The sequence below is a fragment of the Streptopelia decaocto genome (genome assembly GCF_964273445.1).
Source record: "Streptopelia decaocto genome assembly, chromosome: 5".
NCBI classification, from domain to species: domain Eukaryota; kingdom Metazoa; phylum Chordata; class Aves; order Columbiformes; family Columbidae; genus Streptopelia; species Streptopelia decaocto.
This window is the reverse complement of record NC_138659.1, coordinates 9,628,657-9,645,995: the sequence shown is the minus strand read 5'-3', so window position 1 is coordinate 9,645,995 and position 17,339 is coordinate 9,628,657. Positions and strand designations below refer to the sequence as shown.

The 17,339-nt window shown below is 41.0% G+C and overlaps 1 protein-coding gene across 1 annotated transcript; it reads right to left on the bottom strand.

Annotated features, from left to right (window-relative positions):
• Positions 1–1,257: 1,257 nt before the first annotated feature.
• On the bottom strand, positions 1,258–16,737 carry LRRC40 (leucine rich repeat containing 40). Its single transcript, XM_082053642.1, has 15 exons — positions 16,480–16,737; positions 15,463–15,644; positions 14,876–14,949; positions 13,813–13,942; positions 13,318–13,441; positions 12,383–12,525; positions 11,131–11,303; positions 10,733–10,823; positions 8,921–8,966; positions 6,809–6,914; positions 6,108–6,215; positions 4,408–4,518; positions 3,232–3,309; positions 2,652–2,837; positions 1,258–1,880 (listed from the first exon to the last, which is right to left on the bottom strand). The coding sequence occupies exons 1-15, from the start codon at positions 16,619–16,621 to the stop codon at positions 1,775–1,777; spliced, it is 1,800 nt and encodes a 599-aa protein (XP_081909768.1). The 5' UTR covers positions 16,622–16,737; the 3' UTR covers positions 1,258–1,774.
• Between the last annotated feature and the right edge of the window lie 602 nt (positions 16,738–17,339).

Here is a 17,339-nt window from a genome sequence, read left to right as displayed (position 1 = left end):
GGCACTGCGGTAGCACCTGGGGAAAAGCAGATTTCATCAGATGGTATTTGCAAATCATAGAATTTAAATAGTTTCTGTTAAAAACATAAATAAAAAGCCTTTAGCCCCTCCCCTTCCCGGACAGTTCCAGACAAGGTTCTGAAGTGACATCCCTGCATAGCGTAGGAATTCCTGGGGCCTTCCCGGCTCTGTGCCCGCAGATCCCAGCGCTCGGCCCTTTTCTACTCGTGAGTACTGTATCCCAGGCCGAACCAACAGCTTACTTTATTAAAAATTTTACCATTTTATAAAAGACATGTTTAATTATGATGGAGATGGCTGTATTGTAATTAATATTTTGAGATAATTGTGATTTTGAGCTTAAATTATATACAGAAAAATGGTCATTTTTGTATGTGTCAAAAGATTGCTATATTACAAAAGACTAACTGTACTTTTCAGTTTAATTACGGTATTAATGTAAATAAAGCTGAATGAAGAAATATTTACTACTTTATTAACATAGATTGTGAATGTACTTAATGTTTTTTGCAGTATAAAGACTTCCTGAACTTGAAAGCTGCTTCATTTTATGTGCAAAAAGGTACTTCAAAAATTCTATTTTAAATCTATTGATTCAGTGCAATCAATTATATTGTTAGTTAATTTGCACATGCAGGTTGTATCCTTCCAGTTTTCTTTCATGTATGACACTTATCCGTAAGGTGTATATTGTGTTTCGAATGCATTTTGCAGATGCTTCTGTACATAAAACAAATACAGGGACTAAACCAATGCTGTGCAGTGTATAGCAGAGCCATTTTTCGGCTTTGGTGTACCCAACTTTTTCAGTATTTAAAAAAAGTGTTTTGAATAACATTAAAAAGTCTCTTTATTGTATAAATAATAAAAACGTCACCTTATTGTAATTAATTTCTGTCATCTTTTACTCTTGGAAAGGATCTGAGGTTTCCAAAAACACTGTTGTGCACGGCCCAGGAAGCGAGAGTCACTGTTCTTCCTGCACAAAGACGCAATCACGTATGTTTCACATTTTACGCTGTCCTTCCCTGTCCCTCTCCTGGCACAGGTTTTTCCAGGTGTCCCGCAGCTCTGCTCCTCTCGGGGTCACATCCTGCGTGTGCGGTGCAGACACCTCCGGTCCTCCCCAAAGCTGGAGATCTTGAGCATGCATCAAGTGTATTTTACATTCATTCCAGACACATTCAGAACTGGGACAGTTTAATGCTGACAAAAAAAGAAAACCAACTCAAACCATCCGACAGGAAACTTTTATTGTGTCAGTGCAGCTACCAACAGCAACCACCTTCTGCTTATTTTCTGTGAGACGCGCACGGGTGCAGTGCATCTCGTACCGTGTCCTCAGCACCGTCACACAGCTTGAGGGGTCCAGTGTTTTATCACCAGCAGAGGGATAAACACCTTACAGGAGATTGTAAAGCAGGTACACAAAATCAAAGTGTTTACTTCTGCCTTTTGCTCAAGTACTTTGATGTTGACAATTCTTTTAAACATTATCTTAATTGTAGAAGAAAAATCATTGCTATTACTGAAGGCAGCTTTTGACAGCATTCTTGATTATAAAAAGTGTAAACATATATTGTGGTATTTCAAAATGCACTCCTGAATCGTGCAGCCTTGAGGGGAAAACTTCTCATAGGTGAGTTCTTAACATGCAAATTACAACCAATATTAAAACCAAACAGCCGGGGCAGTAAAGCCTGGCAGCGCTTGGTCAGACAGGTTCCTTCTGTTCCTGTCTGTCTGTCCTGCGTCATGCAGGGATCCGGCTCCTCAGGTACTCCAGCACGGCGGCTGTTCCCTTGGCCAGGATGGCTGCACGGGGCGTGCGGAATGGGTTGCCTTCCAGCAGCAGGGTCCTGGAGAAACAGAGCGTGAGCTACTCATATAAGGGTTTTTCCTTGTACCAACACATTCATAGGTTTTAAAATCTTTTGAAAGTCATAATTCCTCCTCTCTTCTACTAAAAGAATTTCAATTTCTGCTTCCCTAGTTCACACTAACTTATCTTCTTGAGAGACATCTAAATTTTAATTTATGGTAATAAATCAGTGCTGGTGCATTATTGTAGACACACAATACACACACCCCCTACTTCTTTCGCAAGCCTCTGCCAGAAGAAAGAGTGAAAAAAAGAACTTCTGACATACAGAAATGGCACAGTAAAAGGGGAAACTATATTCAATCATAACCCTCCACTTCCCAGCTTAGCTGCTGGTCCGCTAGTCCTTGGTGCACATAAATCTCTGTGGAGGTTTTTGTTTTAGGGGGAGGTGGTGTTTTATTTTGTATTTTTGAAGTGTCCTTAAAGGGGAAAACCACAGGGACTAGTGACTTGTTGTCTTTGACGAGAGTAATCACTTGCGCATAACTGTCTATTTTGAGATGTACAATGACAGGATATTCAGCCACGGCTCTCTGGACATCCTTTAGAGAGGGTTGTCCTGTCTCTGTCATATTAACATGAGTTACACAGGTAAGGAGCTAAATGTGCCCTGGCTCAGCTGGTCTATAGGTGCACCAGCAGTGTCTGTACGTATCAACAAGGTAAATGACAGATTTACACAAACCTACATATATATATATATATATATTTATACATAAACTGGGTCACCAGTTAGGACACACACCTCAGAGTTTCACAGTTTCCAAGCTCTGGTGGCACCTGCAGGAGGTCATTGTTCTGCAGATCCAGCGTCCCCAGCTTGTCCATGTTCTTCAGCTGCAGAGGGTCTATGGACCCCACCTGGTTGTTGCTGAGCAGGATGGTCTCCAGTGCTCCCATGCGATACAGGATGCTGGGAAAAACTTTAAATCTTCAGGAAGAAAAAGGAAGCAAACCAAAGAAAGTCAGAAACAGGGCATTAAAAGCATCAGCAGCCTTAAAAATCTGAGAGTGTTGTAGCTCCTGTTAGTTCAGAGCTGCTGCATTATGGATGCCAAAGGGCAGCCCTGTTGGTATCCAGTATTTGATATATAGTTCACAAGATTGTTTAATCTCTTTTTTTAACCAGTCTCTCTCCAAATGTTTTGTGGTGGTAAGTTCCAAAAATACACAATCCATTGTGTAAAGAAGTACAGGCACTTCCTCTGTGTTAAGCTCACAGCTGGTGATCAAGTGCCTTCTCATTCTTACATTGTATTGAATTCAGTCCAGCTCTGTTTATTATTGAATATATATTAAAAAAAAAAATCTAAATAGTTGCTTACCTATTAAAAGAAAGATTTATTATTTGCAGTCTTGCCAGTGCCTCCATTTCCTCAGGTAAAGACGTCAAAAAATTATTTCTGTGGAGCAAATGAAGACAAACAATAATCACTAACTTCTATGAAGTTTCAGTTAAGAATCCACAGAGACAGAATACACATATTTATCAGTGCTAACATGCTGTCTTAAACCAATTAATTGCTTCAGAAGTGGGTCAAGACCACGCTCAAGTACAGACGCTACCTAATGCAAGCCAGGTTTGCATTCTCATTTCTGTCAGCAGCAGATTTAAGTCTGTCTGCTGAAGATTCCCGAGTATTTCAAAGCATCCAACAGCTCCACAAACCCGCTTGGCAGCTCAGCTCCTCGCGTTTCAGAGGAGCTTGTGAAACTGCCCAGATCTTGGTGCCAAAGCGAATCAGTGGAATAACTCTAAACATCTTCAGAATTCCTTTAGCCTGGTACCTGGTTGCTGTTAAACCTGTTTATGCTGCTGTTTCCCACCACGGGAAGCCGTTCAGAAGCTTCTTATATACAAAGAAAAGAGGGGTTTGTAAGGACAAACACAGTATTTCCTGAGGGTGACACAGGAACATACAGACCACTCACTGAAAGACACCTATGTGACTTTAAACCCAACCAAGGTAACAAACCGGTCCCTGCAATGGTGCTTTGCCACTTCTCATTCTCTGAAATGCCAAAGACAACAAACGCCAGTGAGCTGGTCAGGATGTCTAAGCAAATGCAACGAGCATTTTTCAGAAGCAGCGAAGGTGAAATGACAGTAAATAACTAACTAAATAACAAATAACATCCCTACAGTGTGCCTCCACTGCACCACTTTCAGCCGCCCTCCAGGATTCTCTGCTGGGTTTGGGGGAGAAGAGGCTGTTTTTAGATAGCAACTTAACATCCCTGAGACCCTTTCATGCCTCAGACAAGACCTTTCATCACAGCAAGTCTCAGAGCTCATCCACTTGTTTTTTGCAGTTTTCTTTAACCAATGCCTAAATCTGGGGCACTTGCTATTTCAGATCTGCCGGTCACTCAGCTGTCACAGAGGCATTTTGGGAAATGAAAAACTATTTCAGCGCTGCTATTCCACTGTAACAGATGGCTGGTTTGGAAAGGCATGAAAATCAGTTACTGAGAAAGGGAGTCCAACACACATCACAAACCTGATATCCAAATGTGTCAATTTGTGGAGCACACAAAGCTCCAAGGAAATAGATGAGATTCTATTGAAGCCAAGGTTGACATCACAAACCGAGTCCTTCAGCTCCACAATCCTGAAACCAAATATGAATATATTCCTGTTATGGAAGCTCACGTTTGCATTTCATTTTCTAAGTTATTTAAAATAAAAACCAAACCTGCTTTATTCTATAAATCAAGGACACTGTGTTTCTTGACATTTCTGAAGCAATTTTGTGGAGTGAAGATAATGGAAACTCTACCTGTGAAAGCTGCCTGTCCCGGAGTCCTAATCCCCGAGTAAAGACAAGGCTCAGAATCAGTTTTCTGAAGTTATTAGAAGGGTAAATTTTCTCTTGCTGATTAGAAGAGCAAATTTTACTCAATGCAGTTAAGAGCTATTTCAGGAACTATGGCACAGATGCCCATCGCTGCCCTCTCCTTGCCCTGCACAGGTTTTAACAAAAAGACCATCCATCTTAGCAGGGAAACAGAACGAGATTATTTTATTTCCATCTTTCATCTCTGTTCCGCTTTCTGCTATTACAGATGCCAGGAAACAGCATTCTTGCTCCTTCTTGTAAAAGGGTATTATATTAAGATGTTTTGGTGTGAAGTATTTAACAGCTCAAAAAGTTAGCCTGTTGAATCTCTGTAACACAGAATCTCTGTTTTAGCCCTAAAACCAAGGTAATTGAATGAACTAAATGCTCCTCTCTCCTGTCTGGATGCGAAACGAATTCTCTGGCACCAACAGCCGCACACCTACACCTTCCTCCTCAGGGAATGCAAAAGCACAGGAGGCACAAGCATTATCTCACTAAACTGATTTTCTACAAACTGTACTGAAAAGAGGGTTTTTTTCCTATGAGAAAGAGATGGCACCTCTGCAAGCTGTGTGGGCTAAAGGTTAAACATTCAGCACACTTGGGTCCAAGAACAGAAATAAGTTACCCCCACAAATGTGGTGGTATCCTTAAAAATCAGCTTTGAGGATTTTCTTGGGCTACTAGAGATGCAATAATTTTCTTCCTTACACAAAATGACTATTCACTCCCATTAGTGTCAACAGAAAGCTTTTCCTTGATTGAGGATGAAGTAAAAATCACAGTAATATCAAGTGCTATGTGACAGGACACAAAACCCGTCAAATAAAGAGGTACGGCAATTGTTCAGGCTTCCTTAAAAAAACCCACAAACAATTATGCTATCTGAATAAACCAAATTTAAATAGAACCTCAGCTATAGTGCAACCTATCGCCCAATAAAGTGGTGAATCCACACAGATTATCTTGCTGTGGGAAAAAGGCAGCTTTATAGAGGAAACAACACGACACTGCCGTGAAGTACAGCACTTGATTATGATTGGAAGCCACATCAGTTTCCCCTCATTCATTTCAACAATGCTGAGCAAAGCAAGATGACAAACGTGTCATGCACTGAGGGTGGCCAAGCTGCTTTTCCTGCAGTCCATGTGCTGATCAATGAACCACCTGTGTGCTGCCCCTTCAAGAAACGCAAGAGGATTTTTCAGCATCTCACTTATATTTTCATTGATATATCCAAGTATATTCACACACATACACAGCACAAAGTGTAAATACACTTGATCAGAAAAAAACGCGAGATGCTGAGGAACAAGCATAGAGAATAAAGAAACAGAGAAAGATCTTTACAAACGTACCTTGGAGGAACTTCACTCAGCTGGTTTTTGCTGAAGTTGGCAGTGGTGACAGGATGGCTTCTGACCGCATCAAACATTTCATCGGGAATCACGGCTGCCTGCTTCTCACTGAACAATGACACGGATTTAGCTCACTAACACAAGTTCAGCGTTTCCTACTTATTAACAAGACATTTTCTTCTTCTTTTAGAAAAAAGAGGAGTAGTAGAATAGATATGTAAATATCTACAGTTTGAAGTCCTCAAAGGACTGCCCAGCCCTTTCACCAGCCCCAGCTCCCAGCAGGACTGCGCATTTCACCCAGCACTTTTCTGCAAACAGGGTTTTTTTCCCCCTTTCCCAACCTAACATATTGCTGGTTACATTTAAGAAATAACTGAAGAGATATTCACCCACTACAAGATGTGCTAAGACTTAATGAAAATCGCTAAAGAAGTTTAAAAGATACTAAAAGCACCTGAAGGTATTAAGCTTTTCAGTGAGTTAAAAGGAATGTCACCGTGGAATATTTGATAATACAAAGAAATAATTAAATACCCCTGCAATTCAATTCTGCCTATTCCCGAGCACACAAATTGAAGTGAAAAATGCACAAATGCAGCAGGATTTGCAGACAGTCTGGTACATATTGTGAAGGGTAAAAAAAATAAGAAAGAGTTCTTACAACTTTAGAAAAATAGGTAGTATTTCAAAACACATACCTATATTCCAATAATTTGAGTGAGGTTATGGCGTGCATGTTGATCCTGGACTCGCTGGGAAGGGTCATGGCAGTCACCGGGGGCTCTCCGGTGGGGCTGGGCTCGTCTAGAGAACACACGTACACAGTCACAGAAGTGCCGGCAGATGCAGCGCTCTGAATGACCCAGATGACCACAATTATAACTAAAATATTGATGGAAACCCCCATCACTCCTTCCTCTGCGGAGTCCATTTTGCTATCTGCAATCCAGGTGACAAAGCTATGGGCATGGCAAGGCCACGTGGAATGTTTAAGAAATGCAAGAGATTAAACCCACTGTTCTGCACACCCGAGCGGTGGCATCACACCCCAGGGACTCACACACGCCTCACCAGGGGAAAGGATAATAAAAGCAACTTCCACTAAAAAAATGGAACAAAACTCCATGGAAATTCAGCAGCATTCATGAATAAAAGTCTACTAACAATTGTACTCAGTCCCAGCTAGTTATCCCTTCATTAATAAAGGCCAAAAACAAGCAAAAAGAGGCCTTGCTCCAATTTCAGCCTCTACAGAAACAGCTGGTTCAGCTTCAAATGAGACACTGGAACAGGTAAAATCACAGGCACTGTTGTACATGCAGCACATTAGCTAATTTTATCATCCACAATTATATTATTATAGTTCACCAGATAAGCTTCTGAGTATGCACTCTAGCATCCAACTGATTTATGTCAAGTTAATAATGTGTCATATTTGCATGGAACCTGACATTTTGAAGCAATTTTTTATGCTGCAGTAACCTAATTAATACTGCCATCCTCTGGCACACGGCAAAAATACCCACTTGGCAAAAAGGAAAATGCACACACACCATTTTAAATACAAGTTGCCTGCAGGTATTATGAAGGCCCCTTCTAAATTAGGAAGTTCATAATTTTGTGCTAAGTGCAGCATAATCATTTCCATATTACCTTTAACATGACCAGTGAACTCAGTCATTTTGCCTACTTCACGTTTTAAACCTTAAGATGAAGATTTCTGAAGATGGCAAACTGAATTCCTGTTTTCAAAGAATTTAATCTCCCCAGCACGAAAGTTACTTAAAGACTGTGACAGCCTGTTTCCTATATAAAAAAATAAACTTTCATCTCTGCTCTTTTGTTTAGGAAACACAGAACAAAACAAAACAAAAAAACCCAAACAAAACCCACAAACAAACAAAACAAAAACCAAAGTATCTCAGTCAAATTAGAAGCCTGGGAAAGTGACTTGAGTGTGCAAAAGCAATTAGCAACTTTTTGTTCCCTTTTTTAATACTATCAGTTTATTTTTACGAAGTACCACATCTGTTAGAGAAATGTGATACAGAATCATCTAGGCGCTCTGCAGTCCACAGTGGCAGAGAGGATTCTGCAGAAAGCACACAGCATTTACACAGAGAAGTAATCCCCTTGAAATATTTCATCTCATTTTCTGCTTTATGACTTTCTAATTATTTCCATAGGACATGTTGGGATCAAGACTATTAGATAGTAGAAAGATGAATTCTAACAGGCCAGGATTAGAATGTTGTTTAAAATAATCAGTTACTTTCTTCCCCAAAAACTTATTATATCCTTAGTCAGCTGCAGGGCAGTTTTCATGGCATCACCAGACTTTTCCATGCACGTACACTCTAGGAATCCCAGGACCGTACTGCCCGTGTTGTTCAGAAATGAATAACACAGAATACATCTGCAAAACCTCACCTGCTCCTCTATACTGTGACCAGGGCAGCAGACAGACGGCAAAGCTTGAAAAGAACCCCTTCTGTAAACTCCCCGTGATGTTTAGAGGAAAAATAAAAAAACTACTGGAATTCCTCATGCAAAATACATAAAGGGACTGGGGGAAAATGCTTCAGATTATTTTTCTAAATTATAATCCTCAATAATGAATGTTTGTTATTTGGTTTTATCTACCAGAATAAGAAACAGCACTAAAATAGCAGAGCAAACTGGTAAGTGAAGAAAACTATTATTGCAGGATAACTGAAGGATAACTGAATTGAAACAGCTACCCTTCATAGGTTCTACCTGAATTTCTTAGAATGATTCTCATTAAAATACAATGCAATGGAGGAACATACCTTGGATTTTGCTTCTTAGATATTTCAGAAGTTCCTGTGTGCCTTTCTTAAAAGAAAACACAAAAGAGAGGTCAATAAGCATTTGCCAGCCAGTGTTTCCACAGCTGCATAATGACAATTCCAGGCACACAGGTGGAGCCCATGGCACTGCAGACTACAAAAGCCACCTGATGCTTTCCAGAGAAAAACCCTCTTTGAAATAGTGTATGAATTTGCCTATTCACAATTCTGTTTATTTATTCCAGTTGAAAATTTCCAATCCCACATCACTACCTCAGGCTTCACATTTTTAGTTTTTTATCTGAAGAAGTTAGCCAGTTCCAAGAACAAGTAAAAAATGTTAAAATGAACTTAATCTCCTCTTTAAAAATGTCTAGCATGATTATGCTTTGGGGAAGAAATCTAAAATTTGTCAAGGAAGTTGACTGCTCAGTGTTCCAGGAACTTTTTATGTCCAAAATCACAAAGTCTGGGTAAAACACTTCAGTTGACACAATTTGCGTGGATTTTTAACAGCTGGATTCTCCAAAGATTTGACCTTCACTCCTCTCATAGCAACTTCTGCTGGTCAAACACAGTTATTATCTGCACAATCTATGAGCAATTAAACATAATCTCACCCATAGCTTTTATGATAAAGCTATGTTTTCCTTACAATTGTACACGCTTCTCCTTGATGCTTTAAAACCAGGGACTGACCTGAAGTGCTGAATATGAATTAATATTTCTCATTCCAGCTGACAACTATATTATACACAGTAAGAGACTGAATGATCTGAATGCAGAGGGGTTGAAGGAAATGAAGGGGAAGGGGAAGGACTCTCACAAGGAACCTGCTGAGATAACACAGAGACAAAAGAATCTGTGCCTGCTAGGCTACACTTACCCCAGTCCCTGCCAATCCTCAGTATTCACCTGCTGCTAAGAAGCGTCTGGGGAACCCTACAAGCTTTATCAATTACTCCTCTAAATCAAGTGCAACAAAATCTATATAGGCATATAAAATTCCAGTTATATGAATTTGCAGTGTTGGGAATGGATCAAGACAGTATAAGTATAAAAGATCATAATGGAATCCTTGTACCTGTCCTTTGCTCAAATGTGAAATATACATGAGAGATTACGCACATCTATGCTCTTAGATTTGAAAGACAGCAAACCCTCAGAAGCCAGGGAATACCAGCACTAAAGTGGGCAGGCAGCACTAACCCAGGTTCCTTTTCATGTGCATTTTAAGCCCACTTTGAACTCTGAAATCATGTATGACTTCCATCCGAAAACCCCAGTTCATTAACTTAGTGCATACAATGCCCACTTAATCAGGCACACGATGTTTTCCCTCTTCTGACAGATATTGCAAAACTTCATTTCAACAGAAAGTCTTCAGTGTTGCTATTTTTAAAGAATCCCAGTGCTCTCTAAACATTTATAACACTGGCAAAAACACAGAAAAGTAATGTATACCAACAATAAGAAGAGGGGCCTGCTGGAGAGAAAACAAAAGGGAATTCTAGAGTAGCAGTAGTAGTTTTATTTGCAACCTACATTACAGCTTCTGTAGCAATCAGAAACAGGTCCTAAGAAGCAGGGAGCACCTTTGTTCCACAGTTCCTAGGGTCTCATGCATCGCATCAAACTGCAGTGGGAAGAGCACCCAAACCACAGCACACACAAACTAAAGAGATGGACTAAAGCTGCACCAGCTACTTGAAATCCAGGTGTTTTCTAACCTTACTTAATGCAATTTGGTTAACATACTCATGCATACTCATGCAACATCACCAAATTTGATACACTGTCTAGAGTGCTTACTTGCAGAAGGTCTCTTCGAATGGTTCTCAAAGGATTTCCTTCTAACGCCAGGAATTTCAACTGAGAAAGGTTCCCCAGTGTGTAAGGTAACCTGCAAATGGAAACAACTCATTTCAAAGGAGCTTCAAAACTAACTCTAAACAATTTGTAGTGGTTGGTCAGATGGCCTGGTATTCTGAAGTTCAGGTTCAAATAACAAGATACAGAACATATTACATGTAAGAAGGGCGCAGTTTGCTCATAGCATTTACATAACACAGAAAGGGTTCCTTTCTTTTATGACTGAGTCCTTTTTTAATCCCATTTTACCAAGTGGAATACATCAGCTATAGAATTAGTTGTCATTAGAGGTCATTAGCTAAGCCTCATCACAGACATAATGCAGTTTTTAATATTACCTACTGATATCATTGTTGGCCAGGTCAAGTCGCTCCAGCTTCTGAAGCAAAGTAATTTCATCAGGAACTGTTTTTATCTTGTTGTCTCTAAGTTCCAGTACAGAGAGGGAACTCAAATGCTTCAGATTCTCTGCATTTAATGTTTCGATCTGATTTTCACCAGCATGTAATTCCTATGGAAACAAAGATCACCCACAATGATGTTACTCTATTAAAATTACTTTATAACTTATTTATCTCCTAAATCATGCATTGGCAAAAACATACAATGACGTGGAGAAAATATACACCTGTGTTTCCTTACATTTGCACATGAAATATCAAAGCCTGTGAAGATCCAGAGACATGAGTCTGAACTGGGCTTTTCTGAAATTGTCACAGAGCCCTCAGGTTTGATTTCCATCCCCAAGCTAGGGATAAATTTGCTCCACTTTCGTCAAGAACTTGTCAACAACTTCTTTACTCAAGAAGTTCCTTAAATTCCAAGTTACAGGAAATCTCAAGGGCAGCTCTCTGTGTCCCTAATGGAAGTGTTTCACTTAAAATGGAAAAATTCAATGGTTCTTGAGACCAAAAGGAGTGTACACATGCTGCTGGATGCACTAAGGCACAGAGCTTCACTCACCAACATACATTTTGTTAGAAAATGCTGAAATAGCTGGGGATTGTAACAGCTCAGCTCAGAGTTATGCAGAACTAAGAAGGTATCTGCATTCTTGGATGGATTTGGTCAGTGGAAACAGCACAGTGATACAGACCTTCACTGGCCTGCTCATTTGTCTATTAGTTGAGTAACCATATTCTGATGTTACGAGACGGGTAACTTTCAATTTTAAACATGTTGGGAATTAAATATCTGGAAGATCTGACTATGCTAGAAGAAAAAAGAAGTATACTTTCTCTACGGTTATAAAGAAAAAAATTATCATGACCGAAGTAATTACATCCAGAAAACGTTACTAGAGATAAAAAAATAACCATTGCAGGAAATACTAGATCCACTTTTTCAGTCTTTGCTCTTCTAAATATTTATTTTCCAAATCTGAAGAGTACTCTGCAGATTTGTCTTCCTAATGACCTTAAGACTGACCCATGTGGGCAGTAAATAAAAATGGGGATGTATGAATCAGAGTTCTACACAAAGAACTTCTGATCACACCAATTCGCAAAAATCTGTGTTGAAAGTAACTGTCATTATTTTAACAGTCTCCAGCAAATACATTCGCAGTGTACCAACCATTTCAAACCTTACCTTCAGTAACTTGCAGGAGGAAAATTCTGGTAAGGAATGTAATTTATTTTTTCTCAGATAAAGTTGTTCCAAAGATGCCATAGTCGCTATTTTAGAAGGTACAGTTTCCAGGTAGTTTTTAGAACAATCCAGTTGTCTTAAGCCTGATGAAGTAAATGGACAAGTGACAAATGGGATAATAAGATAAAATAAAAGTTGTTTTCTACAGAAGCATAAAAATCGTGGGGTTTATAATAAATTTAACAGCATTTCGCCAAACAGAATTTTGGCAGAAAACAGATCAGTTACCATCAACATGCCTGAAAACAAGGCATCTTGTTTTTTCATAGAATGTTCTGGAATGCTTTCAGTGGCACTGCCAGACATTAGCTCTTGGCAAGCAAAGGTCTGATCTCACAGACATCTCCGAAAGGTCTGGAGGTAATTTCTGCAGCATCTCTCAATCCTGGCCGTCCCCTGCTGCTCCTGTGGATCTGCCACACCTATTAAACACGCACTTCATATCAACCGCTAGTCACCTTGGGATTTCACATTCTAATATTAGAAGTCAATCTTGTTAGTCTATAATTGGTGTTATTTTCTTCTCTCCAATAATTTCAGCTGTCTCTCATTTATACTTTATTTTCCACTCAAAATGTGAAATAAAGAAAAAAATTGTCAATTTCTTATTGCAGTCTTAAAACTAGTAACTTCTAAACAGAATAATATTAATTCTTAAACTCTTCTGATCATTCTGTGCCCCATTTATCAAGAAATATAAACCACAAGACGACATATAGTAGCTGATCTTTAAAAATAATTCTGGACTAAATTTCTTGAGAATACATTAACACTTTAAGAATGTATTTTCAATCCTGAATAATATGAACTATGTTTCTGAACATGACTACAGAGCTGGCTACATGGCATTTAATAATCTGAGGAAACTAATTTACTTTTCATGGCAGTGATATCTCCAGGTAGGCTCTTGAGTTGGTTACAGGCCAAATTGAGACGCACTAAGTTAATGAGCAAAGCAAAACTTGTTGGAATGTCTGTGAGATGGTTGTTGGACAGATCCTGAAGATTAAAAAAAGAAAGAGAGAAAGGTTAGAAATAGAGATGTTTAAAATATCCCATGAGTACTGCTGCTGCAAAGTTAATTACTGGCAGAACATTAAAATTAGATGGCTGAGATCTTCAAGATCTCCCAGGATATGAAAAGAAGAAACAAGTCTCCCATGACTGAGAGATTACAAGGGATTTGATATTTCTTAAAATATTTAGCAAACCAAGAGCAAAACTTAGTTTCAAACAACAAAATAAAGTCCACCGTGTAATAGCTGACAATCTACGGAAGTCATTAGGATATTCACAAAGTTCTACCATTAGCAGTAACAAAACATAGCCTTTCTACACAAATAAATATTTTTCAAAAAGTTGTAATTTACTAGTTCTTCTAAATTGACAAGCTGCCCAAACCCTGCCGGCAAGTCAGTCAGCTCGTTGTGATGAAGAAGAAGGCTCTTCAAATGTGGCAATTGCATCAGCTCCTCTGGGATACTTCTCAGTTTGTTGTGGCTGGTATTAAAACACAGAACACAAAGGGAAAAAGCATTTACTAAGTAGTTTTAAGAATACAACTGCATACAGAACATTGCTGTTACACACAACGCTATCCAACCAAGAGCTTCAATGCTTGTATCGGCTGGATTATCCAAACCACACACAGCCTGAAACATCTTCACACTCCAGAGCACAGACGAAGCGCACCCAGCATCACATACACTGGATATTCATGTGGCACAGACCAACTATTAATTGCATCTGCAGCGAGATAGGCTCCAGCAAAACATTCCCATGCTACAGCACATACACCTGCTGTGCCGGGTACTGTCACCCCTAAGGAAAATCTGTCTCCTACAACTGTGACAGCCCTCTACAATGGATTCATTTCCTGGGAGAAATTCATTTTGTGTGTTCGTTTGTTCAAGGATGCTTTTAGTCCTCATCTGAATTTACAATATTCCAGCTGGATCTTAATTTGTTTTGGTTTATGTAGTTCACATAGCTGTGGCAGCATACGCTCTTTATCCCCGTGCACAAATTTACAAAATTACTCCAGTAAACAGAAGATTATAAACTTTCCAGCCTGAACAATATCTATACAATTATTTCCAATGTATATTATTCATGGCAAAAAATATTTTCAGTCAAATCTGCCAGATTAAAGCAAACGTATGTAGACATTGCTTTTGTGTAGTTATTAAAAATATCACCATTTTCACCTTCCAAAGTAAGACGGCAACTTTGAACGCTAGTGACAATAATTCTAACAAACCTAAGATCATCAGTTTTGATCCAAAACTTGGGATTCTCAATATACTTACATTCTCTAGTTAAAAATCTGAAATTAATTTTCTGAAATAAAACTTGATATACTGCAATCTCTTATTCATACCACAAAAGTCACTGCAATATTACTCATGCTCCAGTTTTCTAACATGTACTTACCTGACATCAAGTTTCTGAAGGTTTTCTAATTGTCCTAAAGCAGAAGGAAGCGATGTCAGTTGATTATCATGCACCTGGAAAATAAAGTTTTTAGAATACAGTTACTAATTTGTACCTTGCAGGTTTTCCTTCCCTACTCCAGAAACAAATCAAGCTAACTAACACACAGACTAATTTTGTGCACAAGTAACAGCAATGTACATGGCTCAAATCAATTACCAACAGCAGCACTGCAACTGCCAATCTGGCAAAATTCTACTGAATTGATAGTGAACACTGAGAGATTAGATATGATGGGGGGAAGGAAGGGGGAGTGCAGAAAAAGCGGTTGCATCCAGTAACAGCCCTTCCTTCCGTGTCCACAATAAAACTTTCCAGACCTTTCTACAGATCAGTACCTGCCACTGGTGTATAAACTGATATATTAACAGAGCAACCTGTAACCATTTCTTCTTTATCCTGAGAAGACACCAGTGCCACCTCTCCACATTCACCACTGCAGGGAAATGGAAACAAAGATCTAGGACCATGTTTTCCCACCTCCTCCAGAGAGGACAGTGGCACCAAAACATGATCACTGGACTTACATCCAGAACAGTGAGTGCAGGCAGAAGTTTGACATCCTCTGACAGACTCTGCAGCTTGTTTGAGGCCAATATCAGCTTGGTCAGGTCTGTTTGCTCCCACCAGCGATCCGCAGCACCAAAAGAAAGATTCTGATAAGCTTCCTCTGGAGTATCCAAATTTATCCGCCACACATGTTGAGGCACTAAATAAACAAACACGCATCAATTAAATTCTTCTATTTACTCTCAAACTTCTACTGTTGTAATGCTTTTCACATACCTGGGGGTCTCTCCCAACCCAAACGATTCTGTGATTCTATGATTCTATATACATATGCACATATAGTCAACTGTATTTCTAGAGACATTTTTCCAGAACTGACAATAACATGCTGTTGGAAATCTGCCAGCAACAGCCACAAGTAAGCTGAGCTGCAAACAAATGGCAGGAAATATTCATGGCTGTTGGTCCCTCCCTATTTTTTCAGTACTGCCAGGATGACATTGGCAAGCATAGAATTACAGGTTAATGGTTGGAGTTGATGATCTTGAGGGTCTGTTCCAACTCAAATAGTTCTAGAGCTTTAAGATCAAGTACAGCTGTTAACCTACCCCTGGCACTAGCCCATGTCCCTGAGAACCTCATCTCTGTCTGTTCAACCCCTCCGGAGATGGTGACTCCACCACTGCCCTGGGCAGCCTGTTCCAATGCCCAATAGCCCTTTGGGGAAGAAATTGTTCCCAACATCCAACCTCAACCTCCCCTGGTGCAACCTGAGGTCATTTCCTCTTGTCCTGTCCCTTGTTCCTTGGGAGCAGAGACCGACCCCCCCTGGCTCCAACCTCCTTTCAGGCAGTTCAGAGATCAGAAGGTCTCCCCTCAGCTCCTGTTCTCCAGCTGAACCCCCCAGGTCCCTCAGCCGCTCCCATCACACTTGTGCTCCAGCCCCTCACCAGCTCCGTTCGCTTCTCCGAACAGAGGCCCAGCGAGAGCTCCAAGCGCCCACAAACACCCCTGCCCCATGTCTCCTCGCTCACCCTCGCCGAGGCCCCGTCCCGCCAGGTTTAACTGCCCGCTCTTCCGCGCCGCCCGGAGCAGCCCCTGCGGCACGGCCGGGCCCGGGTCTGCCTCCGGCCGCCTGAAGCCCGCGCGGGAATCCCGCGCTCTCCGCGCCGCCATCTGTGAGCCAGGGCCGGGCGGGCACTGCCGGCTACCCGCCGAGCAGGCGGGGCCTGGCGGGGCCGCTCCACGGGGCTGCCGGTGCTGGCAGCCGCCGACACCGCCCCCCCGCCCGACAGCGCCGCCATTTCCCGCCCGGCACCGACAACGGAGCGGCTCCGGGGCTGCGGGCACAAAGGCATCGCCCCGAAGGGCTTTTGCGGGTGGACGAAGCTGCTATGGTGCTGAGATGTAGCAGTGTCACCTCTGTGCAACATGGACACGGCCGCTCCCGGGCCGAACGGGCTCCCCACCGCCCTGATATGAGGAGCCATTGAAGGGGGAATGTTTTTATAAAAAGCTGGGGACCTGGCATCTGACCCCAGCGTGGGGGAAGGAGCAAGAGACATTGGACTGTGAATCCTTAATGTAAAACACAATCTCTTCGAACTAATCCCAGAATGCAAACTGTATTTAAAAAGTTAATCTAGGGGGAAGAGTAACTAAAGAGCCAGGAATCCCTATTTTAAATTGATCAATAAGGGGAGGGGGTTGTTAGAATTAGCTGAATGAGGCAGGTAAACTGAGGCAGGGTCGGGCAGTCTGTAAACCCTGCAGTACCAACCCCCGGGGAACAGGGGAGGGAATTTGCAGCTGGGATTGGGGGGAGGGATATAAGCAAGGGCTTTTTGCCCTATTCCATGTGCTGACCTTTAGGTAGAACACCTGCTCTTGCAAA